A 20754-nucleotide genomic window follows, 5' to 3' on the forward strand; every position below is an offset into this window, starting at 1 on the left:
ACAGAATATTTGTCCTTATTGTAAACAATGTTTCACGTTTCATTTAATTGTGTGCTGTTTTCCTTTAGAATGAGTACAAAACCTTCATATCTGTTTGAAAATTTTATACAACGCATTTAAATCATGTTAATGGCTTGACAAGTGTACATAATGAAAATCTTAAATAATTTTACAATGCGCTACATCTCAATAACCCTTTAACACTGAAAGTTTTGAATTGGTAAACAACTGTGAAGTAAAGAGATGTTCAATGTTTCGTTTTGTTCTATATCTATTACCCAGTAAGATATTCGCATCTCGTTGTTCTAGAATCGCATAATTTACAACTGCATTCTGATGCATCGAAAACTTCGTAGTAAGGATCAGGGAATTCCGGATGACAAAAGCGTAATTTCACCTTCCTTGTTTTCTCCCTAATGTAGGTACATACAGGGTGATAACTGATTATGTACGGTGCTTTATAGTTGCCATACTGTAACAAAGAAAAACAACAACTGTAACAAAAAATTTTAACGTTACCAACGTCCCCCACCTAAAGGAAATTTAATATGAAGCATAAAAGTGTGCTATTTCAAAAGATTAAGGTGTGGATCAGTTTTCAATTTTCAATTTTCAGTCCAAATTTTGATCAATGCTAGATCTGCAAAAGTATTGCATATCGGACATCTTCAAAATTTACATTAGTCATGATCCTAGGGTTGTAAATGTATATTAAAAATTCTTGAACTTGTCCTCTCTGAATTAACAATGCCCAGAGTTTAGACATTTGGTATGTAGAATCAGCCTGTATTGCTCTTCAAAAATAATATATAAATCGCATCCCTTGGATCCTGTTTATCGGTTCCGCTCTAGAAGTCATTTATTTAAAATAGACCTTCATAGTAAAAAAATATAATAAACAAGACCAACAAGGAAAGGCGGCGTTCAATGAACGCACCAGCGACAAGGAGCCCAGGAGGACCTCAAACACGGACAGGATAATAATTGACATAATACTTAAAAAGAAATAATTGTAACCGACAACAATGAATTGATTAATTAATAGGCCCACAAAGTAAACGGACATGAGGAAAGGGGACTCGAAGATCGGGGAAAGGAGGAGCAAAATTAAAAGAAGAAAAATCATATATATAATATATATATGTCCAAATTGACTATTACAATGGTGATGGAGATATTAATAATTACGTTTATGTTTATGATACAATATAAAAACGACCCTGAATTATAACTTCTTAAGAATTCATTTTTGAGCCTAACCGATTCATTCTAAAATATTTATATTAATTTCCGTTCGTCTTGTGGATTATTGATAATTTGTTCAAATATATAAGATAGAATGTAATTATTGTAAAAGTCAATTTATTTTGATTTTCACCTGTTCACTGGACTATTTACACTTAAATTTATTGTCACTTTAAGACAAAATATATATTTAACTTGCCAATAAACTTTGATATGTGATCACCTAGATTTTGACCCAGTTACCTATTTTATTGATTAAGTGCTTTGAACTTTTACATAGTATGATATTCCGTTGGCTTTTGATAACAGAAGATCTTTTTACATAATTTTAATGTCTGTTTTAATTACTTTTATTAGTTATTTCTTCCCATTATCATTTAGAGATTCTATTGTCACCTGAGCAATAAAGAGGCAGTGAAAATCTACAAAAAGAACAAATATTCAAAACTTATTTATTGTTTAATAATAATACATTAATAATTACAGTGTTCTGTGTGGTGTATGTGCGGTGTATGTCAATGTGCCGTTAAACTCAAACGAAGAAACAAAACTTTGTATGATTGTACTGTAAAATAACATTTTTATTAATTTGTTCAGCCAAAGAAAAATCAAATTATAAACGACATATTAATCGGTCATAATGTTAATTGAAAAAAAGTCTTTTTTAATATTTTCTTTAAACCTCGAAAACTTTCATTATTTCCTAATGTCATGACAACTATTATTAACAAGTCTCAGAAACATTTAATATTTTTAATTACCAGAAAATAAGATGATAGCAACCATTTTCAATAGATATACCGTGTCTCTAAAGCAGTTCAAGTTATTATTCTTGTCTTGAAATAGATGAAATTATTTCAGATACCAAGTCTTGCATTGGCTTTAGCAGGGGTGTGGTTGTTAAATTATTCCTTTAAAAATTATTGTTAATATCATTATTAGAATATAAGTAAAAACTGTTACATCATCAATTCAAAATCTTTATGTATGTTCAAGGAAATTATGTTGTGAAAATGAAATAAAATCAGTTGTTTATTATAAATAACCTCACAGCCTTATTCAGTTTACTTTCAAGGAATTTAAAGAGTTTTCAATAATATACAAATAAATTATTTACAGTTATGAGCATATCTTATAATATGAAAGAACATACTTTGATTGGTTGACTAAAAGTATGATGTATGTTTCAATTCAATATCTGAAGCTCAAAATAAGGGGAATAACTGATTGCCTGAAATCAAATGTCTGTAGCGTTAACGTTGTAAGTTAGATATTTGGTCATTTAGCTTTATATTTCTTCATTACATATGAAAAAACAAACAATTTTAGCATAATTATGGTTTCATTTTAAACTTAAACTTTTAACTAAGGATTTTTGCAAAAGGAGATTAAGATAGTAAGACAAAAGTTACATGACGTGTAGTGTGATAATAATTTCGCGAATATATCAAAGCGACCATGCTTTTCACAGCAGCAGAACATGTAAAGTCTTGTCATATATGAAGTTTTTAAAATTCTCACCAAGTCAAAATAAAGATAAATATTAAATAATACGGAAAGCCGATATATTCATCGAATGATCTTACTTTATAAAATTCAAAAAGGACTAGCTCCATATTATCTTTTTCTTCCAACAACAACAACTAATAACAGGTACAAATACAAATATTGACAATATTCCGGGTATATATGTCAGAACAACACTTCATTTTAACTCATTTTTTCCGACTGCAATAATGGAATGGAATAATCTTTCATACGATGTCCGCAACCTTTTAACTCTTTCATCATTAAGAAAACTCACCCCTAGCTGTTCTTTTTTTCTGGGGAAAGAAAATTTCAAGTTCTTCATACGAAATTTCTAACAAAATGTAGTTCTTTAATTTACAATTTGCTTTTGAAAAACATATCAGTATCGCCTTTATGTCTTTGTGGCCAAATAGAAAACCACTTTCATTTCATTTGACAAGATTTCAATAATGTTTTACATTGATTTAAATGTTCTACTTTTAGACAACCCAAACCTTTCTGACCTTACTAATGAAATATTTTTTCATACGTACACATATCCAAGAGACAAAAAGCTTCATTTAACACTCAAACACATAACCATAATATTTCTTTATTTGAGACGCCTAGTCATCAATCTTTCCCATTTTTCACAACTTTTCATCTCTCTGTGTTCTTTTCAAATACATGTACTTTTCTATTTTGTATGTTTATATAAATGTAAATATTAATAAGAAACAATGATAATTATGTTCATTCTAAATGTATGAGATGGAGCATATACTATGTTTCTTGAAGCATTTTAATACATATCTGTGTTTTCTTTTCTTTTTTTACATAAACTCAATGATTTTTGTTTTGTTTTATATTCGTCTCAGTTTCAGTATTCAATATGTAATGATTTAAAGGCTTATTATATGTTAACAACTCACAAAGGAGAAGTCTTTCATAAGACACATTGTTTTTCATTCTAATACTGTTATTTTAAAATTATATTGAAATGCTTTGTGTCTATTGTAAATTGTAGCATGTATATATATATTCTGAGAAATAAAATATGTTTAAACTAAATTTAAAATATAAATGAATATGCATTACATAATAAGACTTTAAGAAAATAATAATTTCTACAAGTTGTTTTATAAAACAATCCTTAAGGATTTGTGGTAAAATATTACAACAGTTGTAGTTGGAAATCAACATGATGTATCTTATAAACTTTTGTTAGATTTGGGCTCATGTATAGGATGACGTTTATTCACTGAATCCATGTTTATTGATTTTTTTTTATATTAAAATATTATTTATTCCAGTACACCTTCATAAATAATACTTAATCAACCTTAGATTTTTTGCTTGCTATTAAAATATATTTGTGTGCTTTGTACATTCATCAATCCAAATTCGTTTCATTTTGTTTCGTTCTTTGTTATCCCCTTTATGCAATCATTAAGAATCATAAAATAAAGTATCCATTTCCACCTACGTATATTTTGTTAAAGCTTTTAAAAGAAATTTCCTTTTCAAAATTCATTTCAATTTTAATTGGCAAACGAAATGAGACCGAAAAGTTATTCTTTTTTGCCCAAACGCGGAATTATTTAAATTATTCTTAATATTAGAGCACGCATCTATGAGAAATTCAATACTTGTGAACTTCAATTCCAAAAGAAGCAACTTTGCAGTATTATATTAAACACATACATTATCTTAAATATGACTTCCTGTTCATATCATCTGAAAAGTAAATCATCTCAGAATGAAAGCTCCAGGTGAACTATAAAATGTTATTAGTAAGTGGTATATGACATTATTACAACAAGAAGTTCATTGCAAAGAGAAAAAATAAGATGATATCTGTACAATATATGATAAAGTTTCCTAGAATGACTCTTATGAACTCCATCCAGATTCGTAAATGAAAAATGAATATAATTAAATAGCTTTCAATAATTTGATTTTGCGGAACATGAATTATGTAGACATAACATTTTTTGTGTCGATTGATTTTATACAAATAATGTTAATTCTAAAGTCGAAGTATAAATTGACATAAGTGCCACATTAAAAAAAATATTAGTAATACACGAGCTTGGTATGAATTGTTACATGCTGTATATTTTGCTATTTTTGAGTATTGGTTAACAAAAAGATCACTATTTTCTTGGAACTTATTCAAACCGCTCTTTCAAAAAAGAAAACAACAGTTAAATGCAACGAAGGCAGTACTACTTTAACGACATCGGCATCTGCTCCGCAGAATTTCTGGTTTTCTTTTTCGCTGTTTCAAGTTCTTCAAATTTTCAGCCGATGCCCAGTGCCTTCTCCACGACGTGCACGTATCAAGGAGACTGTAGATTATCCAAGAGAAATGATTATGATATGTAATCGATAAGTTAAGGCATTAACTAAAATGTATGAATATTTAAATGTCTAAATGAACTGATTGATTAACATGAACATTTATTTCAATGCTAACAAGAAAGCCTTCAAATCTGTACAATAAATGTATTTATAGTTTTGACTTTTTTAAAGAATTACATTCTTAGCATTTGAACGTTAGTGTGTGAATTATTAAAGTGACATTAAGTCAATCCAAGAGTAAATGGTGAGTGTTAAGGTAAAAATAAAAAAAGTTTTCTTTCATAATAGACGTTACCAATATCTTAATAATCAATAGCCACCGTGAGCCACATAAATGTCTTTAAATATCTTTTAAAAATGATCGTTTATGTTTAATCTTTAAAAATGTAGACAGTCTTTTTATATTAAGGATGTTTTCATATTATATTTAAAACATTTGAAATTGTCAATTATTGTTCCATCGCCATTGTAATAGGCGATCTTTTGAAATATACAACTATAATATATCTTAGTTAGAGCATGATGTCACTTTAACCATCTTGCAATTCGATGTGAAAAAATAAAACACGACAAAATGATTAGTGGTGCATTATTTAATAAACGATGATCAGTATATATACTAGCAACCAATATATCAGAACATTTTAAATTACTAGAGTATTGGTTAACAGTATTGACTTTTGATGCGTCTGTAAAAGTGGTTAACGAAATAGCCGTTTTTATTTGTGGATGAAAGGTGGTCGCATTACAAGAGTTGTATTCTCTGGCAATACCGGAAAAGAACAAATATCTACTTTTAAAACAGACAACAATTACTAAATACTATTGAAATATATGGTTGCTGTGAACGATTGATTTTCTTCGCAAAGTAAGATTGCGAGATTATGTAGTCTGCTTATCTCTTTTATCTGATAACAACTCATTTCAGGGCATTAAGCTTCAAAAAGCATTTTATCTTTAAATTTCAAGATCTGCATACTCCATGTGTCGTGTTACTAATTCTTAAAAGTTACTCATTTGCCATCCAAAAGAACCATCTTTGGGTTCTTTTGCATTTTTGAAGGACGTACAGTTATAGTGATTTTGTATTTTGTATGAAAGTCAGAAAGACCATTATATGAACCCATATCATAATTTTGTTTAAATAATCTGGTTTTCCTTTATGTATCAACTGAGGAAGCTGAATAAAGCGAAACATATTTTGATACTTAATTTGTGTTGGTTATTGATCCAATTGTCTTGTTTAAATAATCCAAATTCTTATAAACAACTTGACAATGTCTAGGCAAAATTATACATGATAAACCATTGTCTAGGTGTTAATAATCAAAGTAGATCATTAAACAAGTGAATCAAATCTCTTCTTTAGCGTGTGTTTGTAAACAATAGCTTTTGTTTTATTATGATTATTTCAAACAGTATAATATTAGGAAATTAGTAGACTCAACATTGAAACGTTTTGTTTCAAATACATTTGTATATTCAACAATTTTCTTCAAATGTTTCACTGGCAGAACAAAGCGTAATAAAGAATTTTAATGTTTTGCTACTCTGATAAACGTACCCGTATTCATTGTTTTACAATTTAACATTTACATTTATATACTTCATTGCAACGTTTTCTTCGTAAATGTATTCCTAAAGCTTATATAATTTTGTGCCGCCACCATGGTATTACATTTGGTATTTGTGTATATACGCATTTCAGTATTGTGTGACCTATATTAGTAAAGTTATTTACAGCTATAATTAAAAGGTGGGGGAGTTGTTTTTTGTTCGTGTCACCTAATTCCTTTGAGGACTCGCCTAATATAAATGTTAATCCTCGTATATGAACTTATTTTTTTATTATTTTTTTCACGTTATGGACTAAGAGCTGTATTTCAGTTAATGTAAAATATGAAAGACACCCCATGCTGTTGTAAGTGTTGCTGTTGTGCTGTATTAATGAAGTTTTCATTAATAACATCCTAATTAGTCTACTTATAGGGTGCAGAAATGATATGGGTTTAAGTAATACAGCCAGTCACATGCTTGCAAAAACTAACCATATTTATGAAATACATGACTAAAATAAAACAGTGTAGGTATATATCCTATGAAAATCCTTACAAGGCCAACACTAACAGAATTCGAGTCTTTGAAACTTGAAAAAGATAAACTTGGACAAAAATTACCCTTACTATATTATGTTTGGAATAAAAGCTACATGCCACCATATGAGTCAAAGTACTTAGAGTATTTTGCAATTTAATCACCATATTTCTACTGTGTAACTAATGGAGTAAGGATTATTTTTGCATATTTTGATCCATTTTGGTATTCATGTAGATTGTTAGTGCTGTTAGGTCAATGGATAATATTGCACTTATTTAAACACTTCGAAATTTCATGAAAATTAACATGAATCTGAAGATTATATAAAACATTTAGAATTTCGAAAACTACCAAATAGAATACATTTAAACTTTCTATGGTTTAAGAATATGAAAAAATAAACATTTTAAAGGAATACAATTGGGAAGAAAATAGAACAAAATTAATCTTGCATTATTCTTTTCTTATTTTTTAACCAGTAAAGCTGGAAAGTCGCCATGTGACCTAGTATTGATGTTTAACTTAAAGCCGAGCAAAACTATATTCTATAATAAAATGACATAGAAACTAAATCAAGAACTACTTACATTATAAGAAATAAGGTAGTCATCAAAACATTTGTGTTCGCTAATTATTCAACATTGTGCCTGTGGTAAAGGTGTTAGAAATAATTAGGATTAAAAACGTGTCCGAACTACTACTTTTTTCTGTGTTCTTTTAATCAGCATTCTTCTATTTGATTCAAATTTACATGCTGTATAGAAACGCTATCTTGCGAATCATGATTTATTGTTGTTTTGTTTTTGTTTTGTTTTGTTTTTTGTTTTGTTTTGGTTTTTTTTCAAAAGATTTAGTTGTTTTGTTCAATGTTTGTCAGAAAGATAAGTTAAAAACAGATCATATGATTACTACATTAAATAAGAATAACATACAAATAAACACAAAGTAAATTTAAGTTAAAAAGAATAACAGAATATTTGTCCTTATTGTAAACAATGTTTCACGTTTCATTTAATTGTGTGCTGTTTTCCTTTAGAATGAGTACAAAACCTTCATATCTGTTTGAAAATTTTATACAACGCATTTAAATCATGTTAATGGCTTGACAAGTGTACATAATGAAAATCTTAAATAATTTTACAATGCGCTACATCTCAGTAACCCTTTAACACTGAAAATTTTGAATTGGTAAACAACTGTGAAGTAAAGAGATGTTCAATGTTTCGTTTTGTTCTATATCTATTACCCAGTGAGATATTCGCATCTCGTTGTTCTAGAATCGCATAATTTACAACTGCATTCTGATGCATCGAAAACTTCGTAGTAAGGATCAGGGAATTCCGGATGACAAAAGCGTAATTTCACCTTCCTTGTTTTCTCCCTAATGTAGGTACATACAGGGTGATAACTGATTATGTACGGTGCTTTATAGTTGCCATACTGTAACAAAGAAAAACAACAACTGTAACAAAAAATTTTAACGTTACCAACGTCCCCCACCTCAAGGAAATTTAATATGAAGCATAAAAGTGTGCTATTTCAAAAGATTAAGGTGTGGATCAGTTTTCAATTTTCAATTTTCAGTCCAAAATTTTGATCAATGCTAGATCTGCAAATGCAACAATAAATTTAATAAAGAAAAAAAATGAAACGAGGAATTTAAAAATCTATCATGTTAAGCTTTGGCCTTTAAGTGTGACCTTGACCTTGGAGGTAGGGGTGCAGGTGTTGTGCATGACATATCGTCTTAATATTGTAACTATTTGTGCCAAGTATTTTCAAAATCCCTTGAACTATGAAGAAGTTATAGATCGGACACAAAATATACCCTATTACAGACTTTGTTAATCTTTGACCTCTAAGTGTGACCTTGGAGGTAGGGACCCATGTTTTGCGCCCGACATATCGTCTTATTATTGAGACTATTTGTGCCAAGTTTTTTCAAAATCCTTTGATCTATGAATAAATTATGGACCGGACACAAAATATACCCTATAACAGACTATGTTAATCTGTGACATTAACCTTGGAGGTAGGTGACCCGTTGTTGCACATGACACATCGTCTCATTATTGTGAACAATTGTGGCAAGTATTTACAAATTCCCTTCAAAATTAAGACAGTTATGGACCGAACACGACTTATACATCAATAAGACATTGTTGACCTTGAATGAGCAAGTGCGACCTTGACCCTGAGGTAGGGGTCTGGTTGTTGCGCGTGACACATTGTCTTATTATAACAAATATTTGTGTCAAATTATTTCAAATTCCTTTGATAAATGACTAAGTTATAGACTGGACACGAAAGTGTGACGCACGGACAGGAAGACAGACAGACGGACAGAGCCTATTTCTATATCCCCCTTTTTTCTTCGAAAAGGCGGGGGACATTTAAAAGCCCAATTTTCGAAATCATTTTTAAATGATTTTTATTCTAAATGTATAATTTGCTTCATAATCCAGCTCCCATTATTGAAGAAAACATAGATTTTATATTTTAAATCGGATATTATTTTTAACCAAGGGTTTTTTACCTCAAAAGAATCGCAACGCCCCCAACACGAATACACTGTGACCATATCCCAACATGAAAGCACTTCTCCATTGATTTCGGCAGATTTTGAAGCATTAAATTTATATTCTCTTGGATGGCATCCTAATATTTGTTCTATATTTATAAGAGCGTCTGATGTATTAATACAGCATAATGCTATAGTCACTATAACAACTGTACTGAATTCTCTCAACTTCATTGTTCCCTTGTTAAATCCTAGATGCTTCTGAAAACGATGATTGTACAGTGTTTAATTGCAAAACAAAGAACAAAGCAAACTTTTCCTATCTTATTTTTTACACGAACAGTTACAAAATGTGCGAAGCATATATTTACAAATAACAAAAGAGTAAGTAAATGAAATAGATATGGTAGTTATGATAGTAGTTACCAGTAAATCAATCATTAATATTTAAATAACACATGTCTATCTAAGTGAGAGTTGGTGTGTCAACCCGGGAAATAGAACATTTCATCGAGACGTAGAAAGGGTTAATGTTCAAGGGTTACAATATCTACTATGACTCCCGTCAGTCATGTGTTATTTAGTTTATTTAACCTAAAAATCTTTTAACTATAAAGCCAAATTATTACACAGTCAAAACATATACTTGCAAAAGATTTCTTTCTCCGAACTGCTGGAGACCATTGTAACAAACAATGAGTTATGATTTTATATTTGTTGATATAGGATAAATATTAAAATTATGAATTGAGTAAAACATAATGTTTAATATGCTTGATTAAACATAAATAACGCTTTGTTGCTTTCACTTTTGCATGCATAATAGGAATAAGTTTTATAACATTTTGCAGATAATTATGATTGAATAACATTAATTGTCAAAGAATATTCAGAAAAAAATAACAAAAAATGGCCAAATGCTACGTACTGCTGATTTCGCAACTAAACCTGTTAAGTAAATATGTATATCATAGAAATGCTCACCTCTTCGTGTAAAATCCAATAATTGTAACAACTTTCCTACAGAGCACGACTAGAGATTTAACCAGTGTTTTTGTTTAATGATACTTTTACAACATTTTCTTAGAGATTTTCTTAATTCCACAACATATTGACTTCGCTACCATCGGTAAAAATGTCGCACTTACAACATTATTTCCTGGAAATTCTTGTGATACGTATTTGATATGCTGTTCAATACTTAGAGGAAAAAAAATATATATGACTGTTATTGTATAGCCGCGTTATACATTCACTATTTATAAAGACCCATATATTAACATATTTATTGCGGCCAGTCATCAATTTACCAGTAAAATATTTAAAGCAGCAGTTCACTTTATGAATAATAGATGCATTGAACTGATAATACAATTTTGTCCATCTCTGATAGAAAGGATAAAACAAACTAATAAAATAAAATATTCATGAAAATCTAGAATTTGATAATGTAAAAATTGTAAGAATTGGAAGATGAACCATTGCATTAAGGAACAACACAATATTAACTTTTATAGATTTTATAAATTTTAAAGGAAATTGATTTGTATTCTAAGATTTAACTAATTCACTTGTAACACCTAATTTAAGGCCTTCTTATTATAGTGTTCGGCGCGGTAATTGATCTGAAATAATTGTTGATATTTTGTATAATTACAAAAACTAACTGGTCATATTTGCATCGGGTTTTAAGTGGGTTGGTTATTTATTATGTTGTATATGAGACTTAAGAATTATATGAAGGGTCTAAAACATACTTCATCGTGCTATAACGAAAATAAAAATGATCTATTAAATGTGCAGCAACACAAACACCTTATCATAACATTCCTATTGTCATATTTCATAAGATCACAGACAGTTTATATTTACCTTCCCACTTGTTTTATTCTGTAAGAAAAGGCGACAATAAAGATGTTGACATTAGCATAACAGATAAAAATCGAGCAACAATCCCTAAATTATAACACTCTCAACGGTAAAGCAGAGACATTATATGAAATGCATAATAACATAAATCAACGTAAATGATTCTAAGTTTGGAACATACCAATATTTATGTCAATAAAGCTTTGTTTACTCATCCCTTTTTAATCACTATCGTCCAACAACAAAGTCTGGATTTCAAGAAGTTTAAAATCAGATATACAGTAATTTGTTTAATAGTCAGTATACATTGATAAACTATAATATAAATGAATTCAAAGAAAAATGTTTAAAGAGGAACAACAGTTTTCCAGGTTGAGGAAAGCCTCAGGTTTACTCCGTGTATTGTTTCAGACATGACTGGGCACCCAAGAAAAATCATTGAACTTTCTAAATCTCGTTGGATTAGCTTCCTCATGTGAAAGATTCCGATGTTAAGACGGGGCTCACAAACCCAGGGGTGAGGTGCAAGTGATTTGAACTTGTATAGGATATGCATATTATGTGCTTGAATGATTGTGTTGCATAGTCATAACCTCTGTTAACATCAAGAATATAAAATACCACCAAGTTATAGTGTTTAACTTATATCGATACTAATTTAATATTTATACAAAAAGAAAGATTCATTAACATTTGATAATTTCTTGAGGTAAGAATGAAATTGAAACTTTAAGAAAACATATTAATTTTCATTTTGCTTAGGCATTTGATGTCATTAACAATAGTTCTATTCCAATATAACTTTTTGAAATTCAAAACATGCTGTTTTAACGCGGGTAATGACATTTAAAGGTTGTTTTCCTTGTGTTATTAATGAAAAATGAATTAAATGGGGGGAAATGAAAAATTTTGTGTATGTGCGTCATACAATGAAACAACAAAAGTGGGAAATTAAGAAGTGTTTCCTTTAATTCTTGCTTAAATTTACATGGAAAAAATCATTACAATATTAGGTAAAAGTGCAGCCGTGAAAAGATTAATCTCAACATTGTACAACTTTAAGATTCCTATAAATTATCAATGGATTTACCTCACATAAGTAAAAACAAAAAAAGAAATATTATGTAAGATATAATGGTCATACAAAATGCATATATTTAAATAACATTTAAAAAGTCACCGCGTATACTGTCTTTACATACATATATACGTCTCCTTACCATCAACATATGAGCCGCGTCATGACAAAAGCAACATATTGGGTTTCCGACCAGCATGGATCCAGACCAGCCTGCGCATCCGTGCAGTCTGATCAGGATCCATGCAGTTCGCTATCAGTTTCTCTACTTGTAATAGGGTTGGTAAGCGAACAGCATGGATCCTGATCAGACTGCGCGGATGCGCAGGCTGGTCTGGATCCATGCTGGTCGCAAACCCATTATGTTGGTTTTGTCGTGACGCGGCTCATATATAAAGTCACATTTGCCATTGTAATCCGCTTTAAGCCTTTGAATCACAGACAACTCCAATTTATCTACTACTAGTAAATAATCAGAAATATAACGGAAATTTTAGCTGCACTTAAAAAATGAAGTTAAACATAAATGGAAAGATCGAGATCTTAACTGTACCATGACCATAAATTTTGCCGTAGCTTATTTATAATTCAAGGTATCGTGCTAAAAATAACATCAACATTTTAATATGTCCAGGCTCTTCTTGCAAAACATATGAGTTAAATCATAACGCTTTGAAAACTAAACACAAAATAATATGTTAACTTTTGTCTACCGGGTCATGTCGGTGTTTAGTTTGTATATAGTGTCACCCAAGCGCTAAACAACATCGGTGGCAAAACATATCTTTAAACCATTGCTCGTAATACAGTTTGTTTTATTTTCTTGGTAGCAGGAAATATGGTGGATGAAAATTTCTTGTATATCAGACAGGATTATCTACGGTTTACATCGGTGCTAGAAAACCTGTCTTACACCCCCATGTAAGACAAGTCGCATGCTTTTAATGACCTCACTGCCGCGTGCCTTTTATAAATGAATTGCGTTCTTAGGATGACGTCATTTTACCGTTAAAAAAGAAGTTGTAAGTTCAAACGCTACTAAAAGAAACAGTGCGTAATGAGAATATCAGTTTTCGTTATTTCTGTTCCAAAAGAAAATTGAAAAATTGAATTGTAATATGCAAGAAAAAGAATCAAACACCGGCTGTCGGTACAGACGTATATATCTTACTCTCTGGTAACTGTTAAGCGGAAACTCGGCAGAGCCTCATTACCTCCGCAAACAGTTACCCTCGGGCTAGATATTTCGGTCAGTACCGGCAACCAGTGTAAGATTCATATAATCTTCAATCTCATGTAACGACAATCTTAACTACTGTATTTTGCGTCGTATGGGACGGAGTGTTGTTCTAGAGCAGAACGAATTCATCATGGGGAATCCCAGGTCTCTTCTTTCATCTTTTATAAATGGTGGCTCTTTTACATATTAAACTTCCATTATAAAACATTTGTAAAGATGACTTACAAAGAAAACCAAAAATCGTAGTTATTTATGTTTTATTTTTTACATCATGAATTTCAAAAGTGTTATGATCTTAAAATAAACTCACTTGTGATACAAATATCTAAGGATCTCTTTCTAAAATAAAAGCAACATGCAAAATAGACGTTTCAGAAAATTCGATGCATGATCTCGTAATTGTCACAATTTCATTCTTAATATAGAAACGTAATTGCAATTTTCCCAGCAAGTGTTTTGAAAATAAACATAATGACATGCTTGATTTATATTATTTTAGGAAAGAGAGGGTGGTACAGATTCTTAACTGATATGAAGAAATAAGCAGACATATTTCTTTGTTTCTGCCGGCGAAGTTTAGACTGTTTTAAAGTGTAATCTCACTTTATGCAGTAAAATAAATCTAATAAAGATTTAAACATCGATATACAGTTTAAAATGGTATATTAGTTAGTATCATAAACTAACTTATCTCTGTCAATGGTTTTATCAATTTTCTTATAACAATTCTAAGAGGGAGGATGATATTGGTATAACGAATAAAAACACTTGGAAAGGGATGCTCCTTTCAGAGTCTAACATAGTATAAGGACGCTATCGTTACCTAAAATAGATGTGAACAATACATGCAACTGTTAATATAGTAATCTATTCAGAACAGTAAACATTCAAATGGTAGAAAAAATGATAATTATGAAATACAGAAAATAAGTAGTGATGGTATTGATGTGCTGCAAATGACGCTGATGGTAACCAGATAAATGTTTTATTAAACAAGGTGTAATTTTTGAACATTTTTGTTAAGAAAAAGAACACTAAAGTAAAACGAAGATTTTTCAGGTATTTTATAACAGAGATTATACCCACAATAAACTCTTCTTTTCGAAAATTTTATCATTAGCTTAAACAGATTAGTCAAAACAATGGTTTGACATTAAATATAGAGTGATGTAAACTAAATGATTAAGTAGTGTCTGCCTTTCAACTCTGGGAATGTGAATTTGAGACATCATGTCTCATATAATACTAAATGACAAGATTAAATGACAAGATCTCGAAAGCGGACCTGAAAATGGTTCAAATAAGCTTCTTGGTTTCTTTACCGTGAGCTTAATCAAATATTGTTTAGTTATTTAATAAGGTTTAAACTAAATTCTGGAAACAAAGTGATCCCTCGGTGATCCCTCGGAAGCATTAATCACAACAAAATGACAAGAGAATTGCAGACTCGGTTTGATTGAGTCTGTACATGAGGGATAATGAATAAGTGCACCATCCCCCACGCCCCCTAGCACCGGCTTGAGCGGTACTCAAGAGCTGTACTCAATTCTCAACACTTAATAGTGCTGGCATCAATGATCCCGAGGGACCAGAAAATATAACAACAACACTAAACCTTACTGGTGTGAACTTTGTTTGTTTTTGCAGTTAAACCTAAGTGTTTTATCCAATCGGCTAGTATGTCTGCCGGTTATAACACGACTAAGTCTTGTTTTTCTGTAAATTTAAAAAGAAAGTTAAATAATTGCAATTGGTGATTGTCATTTTCAATTTTGCCGTTTTGGTTGTTCTTTTGGAATTCCCTTTGTTCTACTTTTCTGTCAAAAATTGAGAGTTAATAAATTATTTTGACTAAAGCAGGCTGAATGCCAACAATTTTATCATTGAATCTGAAAATTAGAAAGTGTAGGATTAAACAAGTACATACATACTTTATTTCATTTAGGAAATTATCAATAAATCTGTTATGCTATTTTGGAATACTTTATATTACTTTATATTAAGGTTAGAACTGTAAATGAACAAATGTAGGAGTATGTCCATTAATCAATTTTATAAAAGGAAACAAACATTGATATTACAATTGGTTTTAAAATAGAGAATTTTCAATTTAGCAACAGAAAAATGAAAGTAAAAAGAGTTATAGTTATGTTAAAGTTGTCTTGAAATCAATTTTAAGGCAGTTTTTTTTTATACTTTCATTATCATAACATGAGTGAATAACTGAACTTAAAAACCAGTGTGATAATAAGTACTATAAAGGTGGCTACAAAAATGGCGGATTTGATTTGATTTCAAATCGGAAGTTTTGTGACAGTTTATAACATATAGAATCATACCGAATAATTCATTGGCTTTCGTTAGCACCAATTAACAAATCTGAATGCCAAGGAATGGCACAGCTTTTGAGACACCCTCAAAATTTACTTTTCCTTTATTCTCGCGATCTTAACACTCAACACAAACATTAAAATCGCCCAGAATGTAAGATATTTTACAATATATCTTTAAAACAAAACAATATTGCTCCTTTCTAAGCAAATGAAATGTTATTCTTTAAACTTTAAGACAATTAGAAAATTTTCGTGTTGCGATTTTCTCGTTTTTGTGGCATCACTGATTATCCAAATAATTAACAGAATAGATACTCGAATACCTAGTGCAAGATGAATATCTTGTACTCATCTTGCACAATATAATACAAGATATTCATCAGTTATCGTATATACTTGTATAAAACGAGGGATGTCAACCTTACAGGTCAAAAAGACAAGTCAAGCATAGCAAGCAATACCAACAACAACTTTTTTCACGTCGCCAATTTGGAAACGTTTTAGAACAGACTCAACAGTATCGAAAATTAAATAATTTTAAAATATACAGAAATTACAGTAATATACTCAGTACAGTACACTAACGTAAATATATGGGTTCAGTCAGCATTACATCGAAAACAAAGTCAGGCAGCAAATTTAAATTATCATGTGCCAAAACACCAATGAAACACACTTTAATATAAATACCTTTGATCAATCTTAAATGTTGCTGAAGGAACTAACAAATACTTCATTGATACCGAGCCTGCAATTTTTAATTTTGTCGTTTTGGGCTTTCGTTAGGGATTCTTATTCACTCTTTTTTGAAATTGAACAGCCGTTGACGTGTTTATACGGCGTTGATCATGAAAACGTCAGTGTGCCACATTCGTACCACTATAATGAAAAGCAAAGTAAGGCCCCGAGTTATGAAATATGTGTACCCTAAAGAAAAAAGGTAGTATTACATAACATACAATTTGCGAAGTATAACCTGGAGCACCGTGTATATCCATTAACGCAGGAATGTGCAAATAACGTCGAGTCTATGCAATGCTATGGCCAAAACGAGTTACACGGTAAGCAAAATATTTAACTTCAATCAAATTAAAACAATTGAACAGGCGCATGCGGCTGCTATGACATTATATTATAAACCAAGCAAATACAAAACAAATTTTTCCAGATATATTTTTTTCTTTTAGATTATTCGTGAGAATGACGATCTGACTACCGTTTTGTGCTGACCCTTTATTTCTTGTATCGCTCCTTTTAGTTCTTATCATTTCACAAGTTCCCTCCTTTTACCGCCCTTGTGTCCTCTCTGTTATATTTTTTTTTCTTCTGTTACATTTTTTTTTCTCTCTCTCTAAGGGGTGTTATTGCGTAAACACAATTTAGGTCATATTGCGCTGAAGAAAAAAGGAAGATGGTTTTGGCTGACCTCGGGTGTTACAAAGTTAAAGCAACACCAGGGCTTAAAATCATATCACCTGCTGGAGCTAAGAGATGCATAGACTCCAGTGACTCGAACCCATTCAGTCGACTCTAGTAATCACTCAGGGATACTGGGTAGGTACAATTCTAAACCTTTAAAGGCAATCCCTTATCCAAAAGGGTTACGATTTTAGGGAGTCCTGCTTGTGTGGTTGGTTCCTCCTGGATGCCCTGCTGGTGTGGTGAGGTTGTGTTGGTGGTTGCATTCTGTGAAATAAATAAGTACATTATTGCATTAAAAATTTATTTCTCTGGTAAACCGTGGACCATATACTAAGAAAAAATAAGAACTAATAAACCCACAAACACAACAATATTGTTCTACTGAAATATCGAAGATAAACTTTTGTATGAAGTGGACGACTTTCTTTAAGGTTTCCATTTTGACAACATGTTATTCATGATCATATAAAATGCTTTTGTTATAGTATACAGTATTTAAAATTTCATTTGCGTGAGATTTCTATGGAAACGGTCATACATTCGCACATTCTCCCACAATTAATACTTTGTTTGAAATCATAACATAGACGAAGATGCTTACAGATATCTACTAGTTTTGTGCGTGTAATTTTTTTCTCTTTTTTAATAAAAATGTTTATTCATGATGTGACAACCTATAAATTGTAGAATTTTAAACATAACACATCTAGTTTGTGTGAAGTAAAAAATGTCCATTTCATATTTACAAAGAGACTCTGTAGCAATTATCACTATCACTAATTATCAAATTTGTGCATAATATATCTTTAAGAAAACTATATCATGTAATGCTTGTGTAAATATAATGAGGAAGCTACTTTAATTGTATGCTGTTACATACTTAATATTTTCTGGTGCTACATTAAGGTACACCGTAATTATGTTTATATTATACAGTTAGTATCACAATGACAAACACTTTAAAACCCTACTTTTTTCAACTCTGCACCATTTTTGAAAAAGTCAATAAAACTTGGTCGTCACTGAAATAGGGCATAACTCGATGAATATGATTTGCTAGAATCTAATACTCACATAGATGCAACGTCATATCTAGTGCCACCAATATAAACTGTATTGTGTTTTTGAAAATGTTGAAAGTATATATTTTATTTCTTGAATTTTGCTTTGGCCTCTGCTTTAGGGTAGACGGGTGACCAAGTGAGCCCGGCTTTGGTCAATCGGCTGGTCATGCCTTGCCCTTGTATATATATTTCTTAAATACTTGAAAATTTCATTGAACTTACACGGTCCCGAAATGAATACAATTCAATGCACACAAATTATTTAAAATAAAAAAATCTGAGTTTAAATTTTATTCCTACTTGTGTTTCTAGCATAACTTTAATTCCTACTGAAACTGCTATGATGGGTGCCGTTATGTTAAAACAATATTTCATATATGCGTTATAAATACAGTATAACATATCCAAGAAGGCGGTGGCTAATGGGCTAATTGTGTAGGTTGTAAATATTTGCAATTTATGCGAGTATATCTCTCTGGTATCCCTGATGTGCGGAGACCGGATATCCGTCTCCATCGCACATCCCCATGTTGGAGTCCGAGGTGGCTGGGGAACCCGGAAGACGAATTTTAATACCTTTAATCATGGATATACAAACAAAAAAACGAAAATCGCAAGAAGATTATTCAAATGGTAACATTTCATTTGATGGAAGTTTTCCCCGTTTTCTAATAATCAAATCAAGCGGCTCCAAATCACTTACTGAACTTAACCCCTTCATTATAGAAAAACAACTTTTGGCTTTAATTGGAACACCTAAATCTGTCAAGAAACTCCGCAATAGAGGACTCTTGATAGAGGTAGAGCGGAAACAACAATCGGACATTATTCTGAAATGTACCAGCTTTTTTAAGATTGACACAACTGCCACACCACACCAGTCTCTAAACTCCAGCAAGGGCGTCATCAGATGTTCTGACCTTGCTGGAAGCAGATATTGCTGAAGAGTTAAAATCACAGCAGGTGTCAAATGTCAAGCGCATTCAGTCTACAAGAGATGGTAAACGACTGCCAACGAATAGCCTTATTCTAACATTCTCCACACCACCCATTCTCCCATCATCGATACGAGTAGGTTACCTTAGCGTTCGCGTTGCGGTTTACATTCCAAATCCAATGCAATGTTACAAATGCTTCAAATTTGGTCATCATGAATCAAATTGCGTTAGGCAGACTATTTGCCGCAGATGTAGCTCAAACCATGACAAAAATGAGACTTGTAACGTTCCTGTTAAATGTGCAAATTGTGGAGGAGAGCATTACGCCACCTCCCGGTCATGCCCCTTGTAGTTAAAGGAAAAAGAAATTCTTCGTCAGTAGTATACGCAAAATATTTCCTTTCAAGATGCACGAAAGCTTGTTGAATCACAAGGACCAAAACAAATGTCGTATTCAGCTGCAGTTACAAAGTCTGTTAAGATGGTTGACTCTGCAGTACAGGTCAACTTATGTCAATGCCCCCCAATTAAGCTACCATTACCTACAAAGCATACAGCTTCACAAAGTAAGCAGTCTACCTCTGTGCAGACTCAGTCACCATTAAAGTCTTCTCCAAAGAAGCAAACCGCAAACATTTAAATAGCATCTTCTGAGAAAGTTATTCAAAAACAATCGCCTAAAGAGCAAATTGTCATCACAGATCGGTTGAAAAAAAGCAATGCGGAACCCGATCAACACAGAAAATCGGTTCGACCCACTTCACGACACCCAATTGATGGAGGATGAGGATCTTTACCTCTCCCCTCCTCCAACTCCGAATAGCAGTACCAATAAAGTTTCCTAAATGATATAAATATTCTCTAAAATGGATAATAGAAGTCATTCTATCCTACAATGGAATTGCCGAGGTCTTAAGTCAAATTATAATGATCTACTTTTACTATTATCAAAATTCTCTCCAAATGTATTATGTCTTCAGGAGACTATGTTATCTCCTAAAGATAATATCTCTATAAAAGATTATACACTTTATAATTATATATGCACTAGTAACGCCAGAACATCAGGTGGTA

General features: G+C 31.3%; 1 protein-coding gene across 1 annotated transcript; it reads right to left on the reverse strand.

Moving 5' to 3' along the window:
• Positions 1-7974: 7974 nt before the first annotated feature.
• Positions 7975-10946, reverse strand: LOC132755376 (thyrostimulin beta-5 subunit-like). Its single transcript, XM_060746245.1, has 3 exons — positions 10721-10946; positions 9752-9997; positions 7975-8655 (listed from the first exon to the last, which is right to left on the reverse strand). Exons 2-3 carry the CDS (start codon positions 9968-9970, stop codon positions 8458-8460), a joined length of 417 nt encoding a protein of 138 aa, XP_060602228.1. The 5' UTR covers positions 9971-9997; positions 10721-10946; the 3' UTR covers positions 7975-8457.
• Between the last annotated feature and the right edge of the window lie 9808 nt (positions 10947-20754).

This window comes from Ruditapes philippinarum, unplaced genomic scaffold (assembly GCF_026571515.1).
Source record: "Ruditapes philippinarum isolate M1 unplaced genomic scaffold, ASM2657151v2 ctg2699_1_1_1_1, whole genome shotgun sequence".
Classification (NCBI taxonomy): domain Eukaryota; kingdom Metazoa; phylum Mollusca; class Bivalvia; order Venerida; family Veneridae; genus Ruditapes; species Ruditapes philippinarum.